This window comes from Sinocyclocheilus anshuiensis, unplaced genomic scaffold, assembly GCF_001515605.1.
Source record: "Sinocyclocheilus anshuiensis isolate Anshui unplaced genomic scaffold, SAMN03320099.WGS_v1.1 scaffold412, whole genome shotgun sequence".
NCBI lineage: Eukaryota > Metazoa > Chordata > Actinopteri > Cypriniformes > Cyprinidae > Sinocyclocheilus > Sinocyclocheilus anshuiensis.
Window position 1 is genome coordinate 1,796,637 of NW_015558661.1, and position 20,854 is coordinate 1,817,490.

The following is a 20,854-nucleotide window of genomic DNA, read 5'->3' on the forward strand; positions in this document are numbered from 1 at the left end:
GAAAAATACATGCCATTAATATCTGTAAAATAAGAAACTTAGCCAATTTTTGTTTAAATGAAGGATTGCAGAATTGAGTACAACCTAGATTTAATTCAACCAAGTGTAATATTCTAGAACTGTGATCCTCAAATCTGGCGCGCGAGATCCACTTTCCTGCAGAGTTTAGCTCCGACCCTATAATCAAACAAACCTACCTGTGATTTTCTAATGAAATTAGATCCGAAATGATTGAATTGGTCTCATGAGACCAGAGTATGGATTCCCAGAAGTCTAAATAAGTCCATGAGTATGATTCAGTGGGCCATATAACACGTATTTATCAAAAAATGACTTACCTTTAATAGTTTTGGTTCAACATACTTACCTGTTGATCAATACTTGCCTTAACCTTACACCAGAATTTTTTTTTTTTTTAAGTTTTATTTAGTAACTTTCAGGAGGGTGTACTCATTTTTGCAACACAACATTTGATCACTTTGATAAGAAAATTGTCAAATTTGTACCCTATGCCAAGGGTACAAAAGCTGTACCCTTGGGGGTACAGCCCCAGTGACAAGCCATTGTACCCCTAAAGGTACAATTATGTACTTTAATTTCTGAGAGTGTAACTGATCAAGCAGACTTGCTGGAATATTATATCTCTAAAAAACCATAACATGTCTTCTAAGCAAAGAGTAATTGCTGAATTTGTTAAGTTTCAGAGGGGGTGTACTCATTTATGCTGTGCACTGTATATATATATATATATATATATACAGTATTTAGCCCTGGACTCATATACCGCCAAATCATAAGTTATATGAAAAAATGTGTACAAAGACCGAAAAGTCCCATGTCGTGAAGAGATTTTTAGGTAGATATTTTAGTAGGATGGTGCAGCATCAGTGTGAGGAGGAGGGTTTCAGGGTTGCTAGTGTAAGTATACTCTCGAATGCGTCCGTGGGCGACTACTGCGGTTAACATGTCGTAGCTCAGTAATGATCATATGAGAACAAGAAAGGGGAGAAAGCACAGATACATTTTAGCTCAGTCATTTGTGTTTTCCGCAGAAACAGTGAGACATCTTTTCCTTCGGTCGGTACCAATAACCAGAGAGGTTGGTAAGTAACCACGTGGATAAAGGGCACCATTGGAGAAGAGTAACGTGGTGCAAAAAGATGCGACAAGCACTTTGAGTTGCATTGTAAGAGCCCCTTCCCCCTCCCCTCCGAAACCACACTCTATCGCTGTAGGCCCCTATCACACAAAAACATCTCACAACAACAGCATCGGTGGTTTCTCTGCATACAGTTGTTGTATGTACCCTACGCTCGAGGCTCCTATACCATAGGGTGCTATTTTTTTAATGCCTCTGCACTCTTCTCCTTTATCTTTCGTTGAGGTTGGGATCTTTGAGCTCCTATAAAAACCCCTGAAATGCAAGCAGGTGGTATAGAGGGAGGAGATGAGCTGCTTTCTGTGGGAGAAAGTCACTTTATGGAGGCACAAACTCAAGTTTTATTGACTACAGAATATTTTTATTTTTAAAAGGTCTAAGGGTTTTTAATTTTGGAAATTCTGCATTATTGTCTTTTGGCTTATTGTGTTGTCTGTTGGTTGTGGTAGGCCAACAAATTTGTTTTACTTCTAAAGAAAAGTGAAAGCTTGAACAAAACAGAAAAAAAGCAGATAGGGAGCAATGAAAACTGAGAGTCACATCATGGTTTGTGGATAGACTTCCTCTGACTGATGGATTGACCTTAAAATAACTGCTGAGATAAACATTTTTTACAGAGACAGAAAAACAACATCAAAATATTGTATTAAACCTATGCGTGCTTTGACAAATCTCATGTTATGCTTGCATTTGAAATATCTTTAAGCGCCTGCATTGCCAAAATGTGATGACTTCCTGTGAAAACGTTACCACAAACAGGTTGAGCAGACAAGGCAAATGATCAAACTGGCGTGCCTTGCCATCCTACGACCGTTACCACAGGGCTCATATGTCTGGGAAAAAGTGCGCAGCCACATTCACAAGACCCCAGCGAGGAAGTTGAAAGCATCGAAAGTGACTGAAAAAAAGATAAACAGATTGAAAGATTTGAATTGATCTGAATCATATTCAAATGCGGTCAACAGGGACAAAATAATGACTTCCTTTTTTATTCATAATCTTGACACTTGTTCTGACATTTACAGCTTTTAATGGTATGCACCAGGCATGTTAAATTCACACATGTTCTGACATTTACTAGATGCTGTTCATGCAGCGTTTCAACGGATCTAAAATTTATCAAATTAAGCACAACTTTGATATCATTTTACACATCAGTCCAATAAATAAGACATTAATATTGAATTACTTACATTTTATACATTGTATTGCTAGATGATTTGTGTGTTTTTGCCACGCCAACGAAAACAGAGCTAAAGGAGCCACACATAATTTCTGAATGAATCAGTTGAGAGAATGATTCAATGATTCACTCACATACTTTTACAGCCTTTTGATTCATAATCTTGACACTTGTTCTGACATTTACAGCTTTTAATAGTATGCACTGGGTATGTTAAATTCACATAATAGCCTATATATTTTAAAACTGACATTTGCTAGATGCTGTTCATGTTTTAACTGACTTAAAATTAATCAAATTAAGCACAACTTTGATATCATTTTACACATCAGTCCAATAAATAACTTACATTTACATAGTGTATACATATATATATATATATATATATATACATAGTATTGCTAGCTACTTTGCAAAAACAGCGCTAAAGGAGCAACACATAGTTGTGGCGTTTAATTCCTGAAGAAGCCCGTTGAGAGAATGATTCAGTTATTCACTCACATAATGACAGTCAACTTTCAGAAAGATTGTTGTCACTGAAAAATCCCCACCACTAATGCACAGACTGATGACTAATGACAGTCTGTCAGGAACGCGAACAACACAGACGAGCAGAGTGATACAGTGAAATACCCCCTAAGAAAAGTAACTTAGCAATGCTGTTAAAGTTCCGCTTCACCAATCTAATTCGAGGACCATCACTGACATGTCAGGGACTATATATTTCTAGCGAAATTATGAAATGAATGGATTGTAATAGCCATTTAAGTTCAAATTAATATTTTTTATGTAGAAGCCGTCATATAAACGTAATAAGAAGCTTGAAGACCCTGCTGCTCGTAACTAACAACATATTTTAGCCGTGAACTTTACTCACAAGACTTCATTTAGCATCATTAACTGTAATGATGATCTAAAGGATGAGTTCATGTGCGTGCTTTATCAAAGTTAAAATTAAATTAATAAGTGTGATATTTTGGAGCATAAAAATAAAGACCGAATAAATGGGTGTGATTTGCTTTTAAAGGTGCGAGTTTCGTGCCACAAATAGCATGCATGGTATATTGTGAGACAGTGCAAAATCGTACTTACTGTTTGAGTGTCACTGAAAAAAAAAGCAAATTATATGAGGATATTTGCAAAAACAGACAACTCTGTTTTTAACAATTGTCAAAAATCATGTTTTTTTCATTGTGCATTCCAATTAATCTCAAACTGCAGTTGGGTTATTTTGATTAGGCTAAAAAATAACAAAAAAAATGCAGCAAACGAACACAACAAAACACAATAAAAACATAATAAAAAAAAAAAACGTTTTTGAAAATTAAAAAAAAAAAGTTATCCGTTTTTGCAAATAAACTCTTCATATATGAAACATATACATAATGTCTAACTCTGATGTACCAGCAGTTAAAATGAGCAATCATTTAGATAAAGGCATGCAATTTTTCAGAGCTTTGACTCAACTCCAAATATGGTCGGTAGAGGGCAGTAAAAATAAATAAATAAATAAAATCAACCCTTGCTTAGAACATAAAAACCAAGCGACTGTGGCATTAAAACTCTTTATGGTCAACGTAAAATGAATGGTCAAAAAAATATACAATACATTTACAAAATAACAATACAACTGAAAAATTGACAGTTCTTACTTTATTGGCGTTGAAAGAACTATTTCAATCCAGAAAGTTGTATCCAGAGAGTGATATACATGAGATGTGCAATACATGAGATTTTGACCGCTTTGTATAAACTTTGAAACCTAAAACTAAAACGTGAATTACTTATTTGAAACAAAATACGGTATCCTGAATTGACATGATGCACTATTCTCGCAGAACAGCCCATTCTGTTGGCAACATACAAAATAAGGGGAAAATCGGGAGATTGTATAAAATTGTACTTTTTTTTTTTTTGTAAACAATGCGTAGTTATTGCTATTTGATTACACAATCATTTACAGAGCTGTGTAAAGTATAAAGTTAAAGTAAATTGTGATAATTGCTTTCATGAAATAGTAACCTGGTAGCTTTGAGAATGTATTTCTGTACACCATAAAACTCATCCCAGTGTATATGACGCCTCTTTAGATACATTTCTTCATCATACTTGCACATGCCTTCCAGCACATTCTAGATTCCACCAACAAACAATCACAAGATTATTTATTTCAACAGAATATTAAATATCCCAGCTCAAACTCCTCTCCTCGTTCCCTCCGCTCCACATACTTCGACTTGTCATGGTCACTTTCACGATCGGCCACATTTGCTGGCCCTGTGATTCAAGGTCCCAAGTTTCTGCATCGGTTTCTTCAACACATGCGGAGAAAAAAAGCTTAAAAAGCCCCTGTTTGGAGAGTCCGATCCACTGGCAACAGCCACTGCAATGCAGAGATTTCCTGCTTCTTTTTGCTAGAGGTTGTGGGAATGAATCTTGGCAGCCGATTTTACAAGTTCACCTAGAAAAAAAAGCGCGATTGTGGCGTTGCTTCAGTGGGAGCCCATGTTTCTGAGATGAGACTGTGCTCCAGCACAAGCAAGGGAAATAAAAGACACTTTTCCATTACAAACACAAAGAAATCAGTGCACACTAATACAGATACATGAATACAGACACATACATCTCGCATTAGTGTTTCATGTCAGTAGCCCAAAACCCTCTTACTTTAATTTAGATTACACTTGTTTAATCATAAGAATTAGTCAAAGACAAACACATCCCAATCTAAATATAGTGTTTAAACTTCATATTTCAATAACCTTGCTTGTATAAAATGGGAGACCAGAGAGAACTGGTTGAGTGTTATAGAAGGAAAGTCAAAAGGCTGACAGCGTATTTACACCTGCATCATTTAGACTTATTTTCACCCTTATTGAAACAGTCTCAACACCACAGTTAGTTGGTCAGGGAGATTGTTCGTCTTGTTAAATGTCGATACTGTAAATCCCACACGTGTGGTGTTGTTAGTATGTGGGTTAGCAGATCTCCGATGGGCCGCTGCAGGCCGCTCAGAGTGAGACAGAGAGATTTGAGATGTCAGACCCGTGTGAGGAAGTGCAGGCTGAGGGAGGCCGGGATGTGTACGGTTTCCAGACTGAGCGCTGATGGAGTGTAAGGGAAGAGCACAGGGAAGGTGTATTTAGTGTCTACCAGCAGTTGGTTGTTTTCTATTCGATCTTGGAGGCGATTCTGCGAAAGGAGAAATGAGAGTATTTATTGGACATGCTCATTGAGAAGCCATCAAACACTGCAGAAAATACTGATCTTTCAGTAACAAGACAATACTAACTTATACCAGCTTTTGAATGCTTTCATGTGCATGTGGAAAAATAAATTCTGTTGAATGATCTAATACACTTCTTGTTTGAAAAGCCCTTCTAAGAGAGATGTTAAGAGACTTAAGTTGCAAGGAAACCAAATCAAATGTATGTTAAAATGTGGGATCTCCACTTCAGATTTTGTAGTGTAAACAGAACTAACAAGTGTGCAGCTATCTATACAAAAATGTATTTAAAATTAGTCAATTTATAATTAACCAAATAGTAATGTTTAACAATAAAGACAAAACTGCACTTACATTTTTACATGAATATATAACTTGAACTAAAAAAACTAAACTATTTAACTAAAAAAAAAACTGGGAAAAGAATTGTTCAATAGCAAGATTTAAAAAAAAAGAAATTAATATTTTTATTCAGCAATGAATAAATGCATTAATCAAATTACAGTAAAGACATTTATTATGTTACAACATATTTCTATTTTAAATAAATGCCGTTCTGTCTATTTAATAAATGCTGAACTTTTTATTCAAAGAATCCTGAAAAGTTTCCATAAAAATATTAAGCAGCACAACTGTTTTCAACGATAATAACAAGAATTGTTTCTAGAGAAGCAAATCAGCATATCAGAATCCTTTCTGAAGGATCATGTGGCACTGAAGACTGGAGTATTGGCTGCTGGAAATTCAGCTTTGGCATCACCGAAATAAATTACATTTAAAACTGTAATAATATTTAAAAAATGTTACCGTTTTCACTGTATATCTGTTCAAATTAGTGCAGCCTTGTACACTAATATGAACAGATCTCCTGGAAAAAACATAAACCTTACCAACCATAAACTTTTAAACAACAGTGTATGATATTAATCTATAATACATCTGTTATATAAAAGAAATTCCTTAATATTATATACACTGACTAAACATTTTTAGGCAGGAGTGTGTTTACTAGCATATTTTTGTCGTGTTTTACTGATGTTGAAATTTTGGTACACCCAGCAAGTGTGTGGTCCATAGTGTGTTTACCTGTATGTCTCTTATGAAAGACACAGTGACTCGTTCCTCAAACTCATTGAGTGGCGTGTACAAGTTGAGGATCTTCACAATCTGAAGTGAAGTAGAATAGCATCAAGTCAATGAAAAACAAAACAAAAAAATGAATAAAGAAAAAATGAATGCTAAATTTGTACCTGCTGTAAGCTGAGGGCGGTACAGAGCGAGCAAATGGCCTCTGCATCTTGGGAGGTCTTCTTCTTCACTTGCAGCAGCTGGGCGGCCTGGATAACAGGTTCCATGGTGGCTACGGCTCCACTCTGGTGCAGATTCTTTCCTCTCAGCCATTCCTCCAACTGACTGATGTTGTACCTGAAATGTCACCAATGAGATGGATGTTACGTTCATCTGAAGTCCTGAAGATTTAACAAGGCCACGGATTTCAAACGTGTATCAAACGTGTACCTGAGCTGCACGCCGGTACTCCAAGAGCAGACATCCTTGCGCAGCAGCAGGTTGTTGAGGGTCACTGCATTGATGGAGTAAAAGAGCTGGCGAACCACCTGCTGGCTGATCTCAGGGTCCAGGCCGTGGTCCGCCATGACAGTGTAAAACTGTCCCAGCTGCCTGATCAGGGCCTGTAGCGTGTAGCCCGCTGGACCTCCGCTCTCACAGTCCAAACTAGAGGAGCGGTTCCTGTAGCCCATGGGCTTCACTCCGGCCAGGCTGGGGATGCTCTCGCTCTCAAGCATGGCAGAAACTGACAAAACATTATGAACTATTAGAATGTGCAAACAACTCCATTTTTAGTGGTTATAGTGGTCTGGTGTCTCTCTGTACCCACCAATCATGGGTTGCATGATGCCTTCTGCTACTCTGACGAGCTGCTGATAGACCTGGATGGAGAGGTCACTCAGAACCTGCCGATACTCAGCCAGGTCAAAGTTCTTCAGGCAGTGCTCGTTCTGCTTGACAGTGTTCTGTGTCATGAACGCCTATGACAGGAAGCAACAGCCAAATCATACCAGTGATCTAGACGGGGTCACCTGAGGCTTAAAACCACACTTTTCAAGCATTATCTGTACTTAATGGCTGGTTAAATATGTTAAAGTGTGGTACATGGAACTGGCTCTTATACTTGCAGCTGAAATCATCACTGGACAAAATAAAAATCTCACCTCATCCCCGCTGTACTGCTTCAGACAGTGCAGAACTCGACTGGCATTTGCCAGCCAGAAGGAGGTCATCTCAAAGTCATCATTGTTTCTCTGGAGAGAAGATTAAAAAAAAGAGGGATGATGAAATCTTTATGGGTTTATACATTACTGTTTTCAAGTTTGGGGTCAGCAGGACTGAAGTTTTTTTAAAAGTCTCTTGTTCAGCTAGGCTGGATTTATTTGATCATAAATACAATAAAACAAAGTAATATTTTGAAATATTATTATAATTTAAAACATTGTTTTCTTTTTTTTTTTATATAATCTAAAAAAATTAATTCATGTGACGGCAAAGCTGAATTTTCAGCATCATTACTCCAGTCTTCAGTGTCACATGACCCTTCAGAAATCATTCTAATATGTGACCCTGGACCACAAAACCAGTCATAAGGGTCAATTTTTTCGAAATTGAGATTTATACATCATCTGAAAGCGGAATGAATAAGCTTTCCATTGATGTATGGTAGGTTAGGATAGGATAATATTTGGCCGAGATACAACTATTTGAATATCTGGAATCTGAGGGTGCAAAAAAATCAAAATATTGAGAAAAGCGCCTTTAAAGTTGTCCAAATGAAGTTCTTAGCAATGCATATTACTAATCAAAAATTAAGTTTTAATATATTTACAGTAGGAAATTTACAAAATATCTTCATGGAACATGATCTTTACCTAATATCCTAATGATTTTTGGCATAAAAGAAAAATCAATAATTTTGACCCATACAATGTTTTTTTTTGGCTATTGCTACTAATATACCCCTGCTACTTAAGACTGGTTTTGTTGTCCAGGGTCACATATATGCTGGTGCTCAAGAAAAATTTCTTTTTTATTATCAGTGTTTAAAAATGGTTGTGCTGCTTAATATTTTGGTGAAAACTGTGAAATAGATTTTTCAGGATTATTTGATGAATAGAATGTTAAAAGCATTTATGCTAAACAGCATTTTTTTTTAACATTATAAAATGTATTTACTTTTAAACTCTGCATTTATGTTAAACAGATCATTTCTTTAACATTATAATTGCCTTTATTGAAACTTTTGATCAATTTAATGCATCCTTGCTGAAGTATTAATTTCTTTAAAAACAAACAAACTTTCGAATAGTAGTGTAGCTGGTTTGAATTCTGGGAGTGTGTCGATGTGATTACATACAGTATACATACCTTCAGGACCTTTTTGATGGCATTGATGGTTGTGGTAAGGAGTGAATGAACTTTCTGGTCGTCGTTGATGTAGTCGGCATGACGGATACACATGAAGAGGATGTAAGCAGGGAGGCAGGGGACTGTGGCCGACACCGCATTGGGCTTCATCTCTAAAGACAAGACCTGTGCATTTAACATAGCTACAGGACCTCCACATTAAAACATGCCTGCATGTAACTACACATACCTGTAATTAAAGTCTTGACCAGCAAGGCCTCATCTTCTTTGTAGTACTCCAGCATGCCTTCAAAGTCCTTTTCTTTCCTCTGTACGGTGACCTGACGAGTCAGCTCTGGTCTGCTCTTTGTGGCCTGAGACACTGTATGAACAATAACAGCACATCAGCAAATGGCAATAAGTACAAGACAACGGTAAACACACAGATGAAAGACAGATGTTTAACCTTCCAGCTCTTGCACTTTCTTCATATAGATCCTCAACTGCTTCTTCAACTTCTTCTCATTCTTCTCCAACTTCTCAACAAGTTCCTTCAGATCCTGGAGAACAATAATCACCATCATCTTGAGTGAGAATGTCAATATTGTGTTGGATATGAACCATTGGCTAAGTCTGAGGGCTCACTGAAAAACAATTGTGTTGTTTCCCAGTCAAAATAAGCAAATATTCCTTAAAACAAGATGAATTTAATATGTTTTAGCAAAATCGATTGTGCAAAATCAAATTTGTTTTTAGATCGTCTTGTTTCATTTTTCTTATCGCAATGAAAAACAGTTTATTTGTTTTATTTACCATAAATCTAACACAATTCAGAGATTCATGCTATTATAAACAATTAGCCAATAAGTTAAGAAAAAATATGCTTCATTCAAAATCTACAATCGATCTTGTTTTCAGTGTTCATTTCGTTGATGAAAAATATTCGTATATTCATCATTTTCGTAAACATTTTTTCACAGACAAAAACGAGATGACAAAATAGAAACTCTTTTTGAATGACAAAAACAATGACGAAAATCTCCTGACATTTTCGTCAAGGTATAAAAACAAGATGAAAATGTTAGGGAGGTATGACTGGATAGAGATCCAATCAGAACGAATCTCCTGCGTGGAAGGGAGAGTAGATGCGCACATTTGAACTGTAACTCTCTGATCATACGCTTGCATACACTTGCGGCACAGCTGATAAAACGTAAAAAAATGTCAGCGTCTGGGAATAAGAGAAGAGCAGACATATGGATAAATTTGAAAAGCGTGATGACGCGAAAGAGCACTGAATTCAGTCCGGTTTTCTGAGTGCACACAGCCGAAACCCGCACACAGAAAAGTGCCTCTCAAACAGCACACGACTACTGAATTCGACTACTGACTACTAAATTCGACTACTGACTACTTAACGGAGAAATACACACAAAGTCTCTTTTGACGAGTATTTACGTAAACACACCCAGTTACATCTCAGTGTAAACTGTTGGGAGAATAATCGCCAGTATATTGAATCTGTGCAATCAGTTTTAAAGGGGCAGCAGCCTTAATTTAGTTATTGTCTGTCTTTTTGTTAATGTATCAACAAAAGTGAGGAAATCACTCATTGCTCTTGACTGAATCACTTTAGTAGCTCTAATAAGGAACAATCTAAATTTAATTTATATAAATAAATATGTCTGCTTGAAAGAATGAAGGATGTTGCATACAAGTTGTTATAAAGAATGCATATTATAGGCCCTATAATCACTGGTATTTTATTGAAAAGAAGACCATCTTTTCATCCGTTCTTTTTTCTTTATGAAAAGTGTTTTTTTTTTTAGATAAAGACATGTTATGTGTCAGTTTAATCTTTGTCTATATTGCGTTCAAATCTTAATATCATTTATATTACCAGGTTAATAGAAAATTGACCATTTTAGAAAGACACTTAATAAAGGCATTACACTAAATAAACCCATTAGATTTTAAAGTCTCATGATATTTAGTCGACTAAAACTAGACTAAGAATAAAACAATTCAAATGACTAAAATATGACTAAAACTAAATGGTATTTTAGTCCAAAGACTATGACTAAAACTAAATCAAAATTTGCTGTCAAAATGAACACTGCTTGTTTTAGGTATATCTAGGCACTTAAAAAAAAAAATAAATAAAAATAAAAGGAAGACAATAATACTGATTACATAAATTCTATCAGACATAAGGTCTCACCAGGTTTTCGTTAGTGAGGCGTGTGATCTCCTGTTGCACGCTGAACTCCACCAGAGCATCAGGAGAAAGTGTGGAGAAGTGGTCCAGCATTTCCTGTTTCTTCTCCAGACTGTCCTTCAGCAGTTCGATTTGCGTGTGGAGAGCCTCTAACTCATCCTTGTGCTGTCGAGACTGTGTCTGCAGCTGGGCCTCCAGCAGCCTGAACACAAACATGCCATAATATGGTATAAGTGGGTGTAAACTGTGTATACACTTTGGTTAGCCCTCAACACACTTCTCAAAAGTGACAAAACTCAATATATGCCCAATGGTCCTTTACTGATTGAAAAACACTGACAGAAACAGAAGCCTCGGAAATCCAGTTAAACCTGGAGTGAAATCCAAGAAATGTAAAGCACAACCTGGCAACTTGCTTTAGACCCTGGTAGGCCAGGCCAAGTTCCCCATCTTCATTCAAATAACCCCAGTCTTGAGCTTTACTGGCATCCGAGTAACAGAGAGCCAAAGAGACAGAGGAGCGGCAGCAGACAGACAGGAGAGAAAGCAAAAGAGAAGAATGACAAGATGGCAGGGCCAGTTAGTGTAGCAAAGCAAGGTATGGCAGGTTAGATTAGTCTGTGAAGACGTCAGATTGAGAATGAGGGCACATCTGAATTACCCATCTCCATTTCACCCGTATTATCTTCAAGTAAAGAGGTCATGTAGCTGCTACAACTTTGGTTATTTCTTGAGGATATAATGTTTTTTTTTTTAGGTAAGCTGCCTGGACAAGTAATGTCTGCAAGAAGATGTGGCACTCACAGGAAATGAGAAATAGAGAAAGGAGGAAAAACGCATGCATGAGAAATCAGATGGTGTTTAAAGTGCCAAGTCCTGAGACCACAGAGTACGAAACGTATTCTTTCACAGGTAATGATGAGTACGTCATCTAACATCTGTCACTCTCCGTTTCAAAAGACCACTTTAAAAATGTGACAGAGAGAAAGTGTCATGAATTCAGAGCAGCCTGAATGGATATTGGACAGAATGAAGTTCAGATTTTAACAGTGCACTGGCCAGAGGTAAAAGGATAAAAAGCCAGAGATTAAAATTTAAATAGACTGTACTGTGGCACCTTTTTATTTATTGCACTATTAGAGTCCAAAATGAACACTCAGCGAGTGCCAAATGAGGGCAAAAAGTGTTTTTTGTGAGTTTGTAATAGGGATGGGCGCTATCTTATCGTTTGCGATATACCGGTAAAAATTCTCCAAGCGATAATAACGATAAAGTCTAGTTGTTGACATATTTCTGTGTGCGACTGTGTGGAGTGACGTGAAGGAAGGCGGACGTGAAATTGAGCAGCTCCTTCTACAATCTGGAACAGGTTTGGATAGGGCTGTACAGTGCGACAAAAATCGGTCTGAGCCTTGAGTAAATGTACTACAGTAGCACATGTGCGACACAGTTTTACATGTGTATGAGTCGTTTACAAACCTGTTGTCCAACAAAGATATTTTAATTTATTGACATGCTTTTTTTCCATATTAACTTCATAACAGTCGAGTGTTTTAAATATTTTATTTTTGTGATCAGATGTGGTTTCGTATCACAGAATAAGGCAGAAATCATACTATTTTATAGCATTATATACAGTGATAAAGGCTATGTCGATTAGTATTGCATTATAAATATATTCTATCCTTATAAAAAATACCCAAGATTGCTTGAAGAACACAGATATATTATCAGAAATTATCGTGATACATTTTTAAGCCCATATCGCCCATCCCTAGTTTGTAAAAAAGGTACTTGCCAGCTGGTCAGTAACTTTATATGGAATTGCAATTTAATACTTTGTTTACATCAAATGAGAATGATAGTCTGATCTACTGTTAAAAAATTTGGAGTCAGTAATTTAAAATATAAATATTTTTTAGCATTATAAAAGTCTTTACGGTCACTTTCAATTTAATTCAGTGCATTCTTGCTGAATATAAGTATTAATAATAAAACATTTTTTTTTTTTTAAATGTTAATGACCCTGAACTGTTGTGACGCAATTTGAATCAGTCATTTACTTTTTAGTTCAAATTTACCTTTAAGAAGCAGCAATTTCAAAACATTCAAAACTCCATGCCTGCATCTGAAAGCTGCAAAACCCTTCATCTAGTTGGTTTTAGAAGTATAATTTTGTTGCCTATAATATTCTAAAATGTCACTTTCAATTTAATTCAGTGCATGCTTGCTGAATATATATTTTTTTTTAAATGTTAATGACCCTGAACTGTTGTGACGCAATTTGAATCAGTCATTTACTTTTTAGTTCAAATTTACCTTTAAGAAGCAGCAATTTCAAAACATTCAAAACTCCATGCCTGCATCTGAAAGCTGCAAAACCCTTCATCTAGTTGGTTTTAGAAGTATAATTTTGTTGCCTATAATATCCTAAAATCCTGTGTGTGGTTAAAAATAAAAAGTGTCCGTTTTTTCCAATTTATAACTCAATTTGCACCAAGAAAAAAAAAAAGGTGTTATTTTAATTGGTTATCTCTAAAGCTCACCTTTGTTTTAGAGCAGTAGACATAATGCTGTAGTGCAACAGAATATAATAATATGAAACATGTCAGTTTCAATACCACTAGTATGAATGCAAAATAATTTTTCATGGCAAAAAAATTTGTATGGCCACTAAATTGTCTCCAACTTGCCATGAGCCAGTAGTGGTCTATAAATTTGACAGAAATATTGCAGATAACTTTTCAAATGTTAGCTTTGAGACTGTGAGTGCTTGTTTGAGGCAGCACTATGCTAATTCATGAGAAGTTATTGGCTCTCCAGTAATGTGGGTCAGAAAACGGAGGTATACTGCTGTAAATGAAAGCAGACTGAGCATGAAGAGCTGAATCAGAGAGCTGCTCTGGACTCAGAAGAACGGTCAATACCACTGGATTCAATCTTCATTAAAATAGACGAATGAGTATGTGGAGGAGAGCTGATGTCACTTTAAAAGCCTTTCATTAGGTAGATTGGACTGCCTTACTTCTTTAAATCAGGCGCATCACCAGTGTCCTCTGAGTCCAAGGGCTTCTTGATGTTGGTCCATTCTGATACATCATTGGAATCCTGTTTGAATGAAACAAATATATCAAAAGGAAACAATGAATGTATGTTTATAGATATTTTTGTGCACTGAAGCATTCCTGCACAGAGAAAAGAGTTTTTTCCAAGTGTTTTTTGTCTTATGGACTCTCCATTTCAGCTACTCATAAAATTAAATATAACAGTGAGAATGAGAAAAAGAACTTTCTTTCCGAGCATAATCAATGCTGACAATGATTGGCCCTCCTCAGCAGATTCAGAAAGGCATTACAAGGATATAAAGCCATTTTCACTAGCAGTACAGCTTCTGTAAAGCTCAGACACACCATCACTATTACACTGAACTTTCCCTGAACTTAAATAACTCTGAGCTCCAACAAAACCCATTATATCCCATCTTATCTAATGTAATGTCTCCATGCCTGATCGCTTTTATAGACGCTAAAGAAGTTTTCCATTCAAGGTACCCTGAAGCCTGATGGGATGCTAATGGATTAGAAAGTCTGATATGATAATGATATACTACAATAGCTTCATTTGGTAAGACAACAGCTGTAAAAAAGAAGCCTACAAAGGTCAAATTTATAAAATGAGGGGTGGTGATGTTTTTAGACTCACAATGTGGTTTATGTTCTCTGACTGCCTTGTGGAGTTCACGATTTGGGTCTTAAGCATAAGGACCTCCTCCTTGCGCACATCCAGCTCCTCATTGGCCGCTTTGAGCTGATTCAGCAGCAGGTTGTAGCCCTCTTGAAGCTCATTGGATGAGTTGTTATCGGAGGCCCTGTCGGCCACCGCTTTCCTCAACTCGTTCAGGTCATTCTTCAACTTCTTGTTCTCAGTCTCGAGCTCTTGCCGCTGTAAACAGAACAAATTTTATGAATACAGTCTGAAAAAGGGTAAATAGCCTGCATTTTGTACCACTTAAAGGATTTATTTTTAGTAAAAGCTATCAAAAGTAACCGGAGGCAAGAAGTTGTAAATAAGCCTGAACGAATGTGTGTTTGTGTGAGAGAAAGAATCTTTGAAACAGAAAGAGAGGGACTCACAAAAAATTAAAAAAAATCAAGCAATGCTGACTGCAGTAATTTTATCCAAGTGAATCTAACGCCCGTAGCTAAAGCTTTGATCAGACACACAAGAGCGTTTGAGCGCTGCAGAACAAGAACCATCAGCAATTATTATATAAGCTCACCGTGCAATACTGGGGTGCTTTAAGAAAACAAACAAATCAGTTATGTAATTCTACTGCCTTGAGCTCCACATTCAGCTGCACAGCTTCCAGATCAACTTTTGGCTCTGGTGTCTTCATTCTTGTACTTTGCTCTCTGGTCAGAGTCAAACCTTTTAAAGCTGTTAAACCAAGCCTGCTGTTGGGGTTTCAACACACCCTCATGCTCAGATAAATGACTGGTTGAACTGAAAACTGATTGCTGATATTAAAGTGTTAAGGGCTTGTGAGGTGTCCGATGAAGATCACAATCACATGATAGTAAAAATTAGATCTGACAAAAAAGCTTTAGGACACAAAGGAATAAATGTGATTTCGTATTAGCCACCTGCCTGTGTGCAGCTTCAAGACTAGTCCAAGAGTGTTGTACATGTATGAGTGTTGAGTGCAAGAGTGTTGTGCATATATGTATGTATAATTTATAGTGTATTATTATATTTAGATTTTTTTTTAATTAAAAAGAATAACAGATATAAAATGTAATATTTTATATATTAGATTATAATATTTTATAATAGTTCATTTTCCATCAAGTCTTATATATAATTTTTGATTTAATATTATATATATATACACATTTAATATTGCATTATATGTAATATTTTGTTATTATAATATATAGAGCAAAAAGTAAAATTTATATAAAAATGTATAGTCATGAATGTAATTTGAAAGAATGAATAATTATATTTGCATTTAAGCATTTCATAATACTATACACATACATCAATTTTTTAAACTTGCTTTTGATTTGATGTTGTTTGCAATCACTATTTTATCTCACGTTATTATGCTGTATCATTTTTACAGGAAATAAGAGAGTGCGAAAATTCAGAGGTAAGAACTTGTATCAAAATCTTTAAGGTCAAAAGACTATGTTGAGAAACAGAAATGTTTCATTGCTTTTGCTTTATATAGTAATTGCTTATTGCTTATATTATTTCTAGCCAGACAAAATAAAACAGAAGGTTGAAAAAATTTAATGTGATTGCTTTCCTGCCTCTGTGTGTTTTGACTGACTTCACGATATCAGATCAAGAGATCTATTAAGAAATCAACTGGATCTTAAAGACAATGCATCCTATTAAACATTCTGTCTATTCCACACAGCTGTGTTTTCATTTATGTCAAATTCAATGTCTATACCAAAGGCACTTTTCAAAGTTTGTCTGAACATTAAAGTGTTTAATTAACAAAATGAAGAATTTGAGAGTTTATGCAAATAGATTAACAAAAATAAAAGCAAAACATCATCCATGTGCCTTCCTGCCATAGTTCAACTCTCTAAAAATGCCCTGGTCTTAAATTTCTGCATCGTTCCACTCACCCACACTTTAACAGGCAGAGCGACCAGCAGCAGCAGCAGAGCGGCCCCAGTGCAGAACAAATCAATAAGCACCAAGACAGACATTTGACTGGAGGCAAAGCGGCATGATCATTACACTGAGCTGGACTGACTCTTACCTTCAGACTGTTGTAGGCCAGGTCTGCATTTATATCATCCTCTGACGTGGAGATCATGGGCTCATTTCCCTATAAGATAAAAGAATGAACGAAAAAAAATTGTAAACACAAGCTGACTGATAAAGCAGAGGACCATGCTGTTGCAAGTCCAGATGAGGGAACATCAGAAAAGATAACTGGTGTTTATGACCGCCTGGCTGTGTTGTAACCTACGGCCAAAAAGTGGGAAATGTTTAGCAGCCACTCGGGTTAAGTTCTGTTGTTAAAACTGTCATGAGAACATAAAGAGAAGAGTATCAACAATCAGCAAATCTCGATTATTTAAGATTATTTTTATTAACGCATACATTCACTACCTCAAAAACCCTATCAAATGATAAAACAGTCAGTTATCTTTCCTTTGTTGACATATTTCCAGTCAAAGCCAACAGACTTTAGTTTTAATGTCATAAAATATAAAAGTAAAAAATAAAATTATAAAATAAAAAACAAAATAACAATGATTACTCTCTTTATATATTTTTTTATTTTAAAAGTTTTTGTATTTAAAAAAAAAATTTTCTATTTTGTTTAAAACGGTTCTGTATTTTAAATTTTTTGTATTGTGAGAAGTGTGAGAAGTGTATGAAAGCAGAAAAGACATGACAAATAAACATGCCTTGCGTGTGCTCAGTTCCTCTACTTTCTCTAAATTGGTCTGCAGCCTCTTTCTTTCCTGCTCCAGCTCTCGCACACGCTTCTGTAACTTCATGAATACACTGAGGTCCATGGCAGCCTTCTCTATGCCCATCTCCTGCAGGAAGACAAACCAAATTGATGCTCATCCTGAAGTGTCTTTATACCCTTCTCAAAGGCTGCTGGTGTATATTAGCAGATCCAATTAAATAGCTTTACCTCCACCTGCTGGATGGTGTCATCAGTGTCTCCCACCTCTGACATACTGATAGAGGGGTAGTTGGAGTCCGAGCCCAGACTGCTCTGGTTAGAGGGGTTCCTCCGGTGGCCGGGATGGAACTAGAACCATAAAGATGTTACAGACAACAGTAAAAAGCAAATTCCAGAAGTTCAGACTCACTGTCAAAGCGTTACCTTCATGGAGGACATGTCCTCCTGCAGATTTTCGTATCTCTGCTCCAGTCTGGAATATTCTTTCACCAGATTCTGATATCGTTGCCTCTCCTCATCCAGTTCAACCTGCAGACGGATCTCTTTCTGAGACACATCACCTGCCTGACCTGAGAGACAAAACAAAGGCATTCACTCACAGGAATAAAGCAATGAGCCAGACAACACGCAGCTCCCATTCACCTGTATCAACTTTCACAAGCTGAATATTTCTGTGTCACGTGTGTGAAAAACGTATCTTTCTCATAAATTAGGATTTTTTTTATTCAGGGTATGAAAAACTGAAACCTCTTTTGATCTATTTTAGTTATGAGATCCCAGTTTATTTTACATTCACACTACAGGTTTTGTGTTACTGTGTCCAATTGAATATCAGCCAATGTAATAGTGATGATGATAACACTTTTATCAATCTTTTATTATTCTTCGGCTTGATTGACATTTTATCGATCAATAAAAGATCTTTATTACTCTGATGGACCTTTGAGCTTCTATGTGTAGGTTACAAAATGTTCTTGATTCTGTAATCCCAATAGAAATAAAATAAGCACATCCTCTACATTCAAAATGCATATTATAATCAAAACATCACCACTAACTTAAAGCAAACTCTTCTCAACTGTACTCAAAGTTGTATGTACAGTGTGAAAGCCTATAATCAGATCCTTTCTGAAAGAGCTATCAGACGTATGGCCTGATAGTAGTTTGATAAAGCAGCCATCCATAATTAGGAGATAATTATCATACCAAGATAATGGTATAATAAACCTGTGACATTGTTTCTTTTGACCCTTTTATTTGAAGCAATGACTTGAGGAACAAGTGAAGCTCCATAAAGACATACTAGAAATATGATAAATAAGATTTTTAAAAATGTTCCTTGTTTCTTTTTGTTTTAACTGTTATAGAAATTACAAAACAAAAGGGTATTTCATATGTTAAAACTGTTGGTTATCGAGAATTTTATCTGATTTATCAATGCCACATGAAAGCTTGATTGTGCCTCCAGCTTTAACCATACTATTCACATGAATTGCACAAGACTTTTCTTTAAAGGGATAGTTCACCCAAAAATGAAAATCCTGCCACCATTCACTCACCCTCATGTTGTTCCAAACCTGACTTTCTTTCTTCTGTGGAACATGAAAGAAGGTATTCTGAAGAACTGCTTTTTTTCCATACAATACAAAATGAATGGGGCCCAAAACAAAACTGACTGGACTCCATAGACTTGCACTGTATGGACAAAAAGTTTTTTTGTGTGTGTGTGTGTGTGTGTTCAGCAAATGAAAAGGAAGTCATTTGGAATGATGTGAGGGTGAGCAAATGACAGTCACCATTATCATTAGTGAAATTAGTGACTCTTTAGATTGGCCGAAATAAAGACCAGAAATAAAAGTTCTGAGAGAAAAATTTGTTTCCTACTAAAGACACTGTTAACAAAAACTGATGAAAGTCGCCAAAACAATCACTGCATTCATAACAGTCCTTTAAATAGTGTTTTGAACAACTTAAACAGCCTCGACAGCAGAACAGCACTGAGGAAAATAAGTGCGGGACAAACTCGTTAAAACGAAATTTAGAAAACAGAAAGCATATTGAGACCAAACCTCGGGTTTCAAATAGCATTCTCGCATGTGAACCGGCTTGATACAACGGTCAGCTTTTAGTTGTGCAGGTAAAGCAGAAGTGTCACATTCCTCTACTGAAATCCAATGCAGTTCCTGTCTCTCTCGTCCCACTTCTGCACACAGACTCTCTTGTGCGTCAAACAAAACCAGCCCAGCCCTCCAGGCAAGCCACACATCCTTTCGCTCCTCATACTCCCTTCCTCCAGATGCTCCGAGTGTGCGTGTGACTCTGAAGCATGAAACTCACCCTGATTGGAGGTCTGGATTCTGCGGTTCATCTCTTCTTTCTCCTTCTTCAAGAACGTGTTCTCTTTCTCCAGCTCCTCCACCCTCTGCAAAAGGAAGGGAAAGTCACACCACCCTTTCATCTCAGACCATCAGATAAACAAGTTTAACTGTAAGCAAGCCAGTTCAGATTATACACAGTGGGGTCCACAAGTTTGATTTTTTTTTTTTTTTGCATTTCTCTAATTTAATATAAAAAATCTTTACACAAATATAAATTAGATTATCAGCATACCAATTTTGAGTGAAAAGCTGAATTAAAATCAAATTAATAATAATTTCAAACCGTCTTATTATTTGATATGTACCTTTTTGTGAATATATATACCTTACTGTTTAAAAGTTTGGGGTCATTAAGATTATTTTCAAAGAAATTAATACTTAAGTCATTAAGAACGCATCAAATGGCATCTAAATGTATCAAGGTTTTCAATAAAATATTAAGCAGCACAACTCTTTTCAACACTGATAATAATAAGATGTTTCTTGAGTATCAAATCAGCATATTAGAATGATTTCTGAAGGATCGTGTGACACTGAAGACTGGAGTAATGGCTACTAAAAATTCAGCTTTGCCAACAAAGAAATAAATGACATTTTAAAAACATGTTCAAATAAAAAAAAAAAAAACAGTTATTTTTAATTGTAATTATACTACTGTTTACTGTATTTTTGATCAAATAAATGCAGCCTTAGTAAGCATGAGACTTTCAAAAACATTAAAAATGTTACGATCCCAAACTTTTGAAAGGTATACAGTATACACATACATACATATACACACACACACACACACACACACACACACACACACACACACACACACACACG

At 36.1% G+C, this 20,854-nt stretch overlaps 1 protein-coding gene across 1 annotated transcript in view; it reads right to left on the reverse strand.

Annotated features, from left to right (window-relative positions):
- Positions 1–3,980: 3,980 nt before the first annotated feature.
- The window catches only part of LOC107681073 (unconventional myosin-Vb-like), a 59,192-nt gene continuing 42,318 nt past the window's right edge, over positions 3,981–20,854 (reverse strand). Inside the window, exons 22-39 of the mRNA XM_016477220.1 lie at positions 19,986–20,070; positions 18,072–18,217; positions 17,877–17,996; positions 17,641–17,775; positions 16,983–17,051; positions 14,906–15,145; positions 14,229–14,311; positions 11,608–11,685; positions 11,207–11,405; positions 9,452–9,545; positions 9,236–9,367; positions 9,007–9,158; positions 7,800–7,889; positions 7,466–7,616; positions 7,087–7,381; positions 6,819–6,993; positions 6,655–6,735; positions 3,981–5,534 (exon numbers count right to left, since the gene is read on the reverse strand). Of these exons, the coding sequence (XP_016332706.1) occupies positions 5,382–5,534; positions 6,655–6,735; positions 6,819–6,993; positions 7,087–7,381; positions 7,466–7,616; positions 7,800–7,889; positions 9,007–9,158; positions 9,236–9,367; positions 9,452–9,545; positions 11,207–11,405; positions 11,608–11,685; positions 14,229–14,311; positions 14,906–15,145; positions 16,983–17,051; positions 17,641–17,775; positions 17,877–17,996; positions 18,072–18,217; positions 19,986–20,070 (2,478 nt within the window). The 3' untranslated portion in view covers positions 3,981–5,381. The remainder of the gene's footprint in view (positions 5,535–6,654; positions 6,736–6,818; positions 6,994–7,086; positions 7,382–7,465; positions 7,617–7,799; positions 7,890–9,006; positions 9,159–9,235; positions 9,368–9,451; positions 9,546–11,206; positions 11,406–11,607; positions 11,686–14,228; positions 14,312–14,905; positions 15,146–16,982; positions 17,052–17,640; positions 17,776–17,876; positions 17,997–18,071; positions 18,218–19,985; positions 20,071–20,854) is intronic.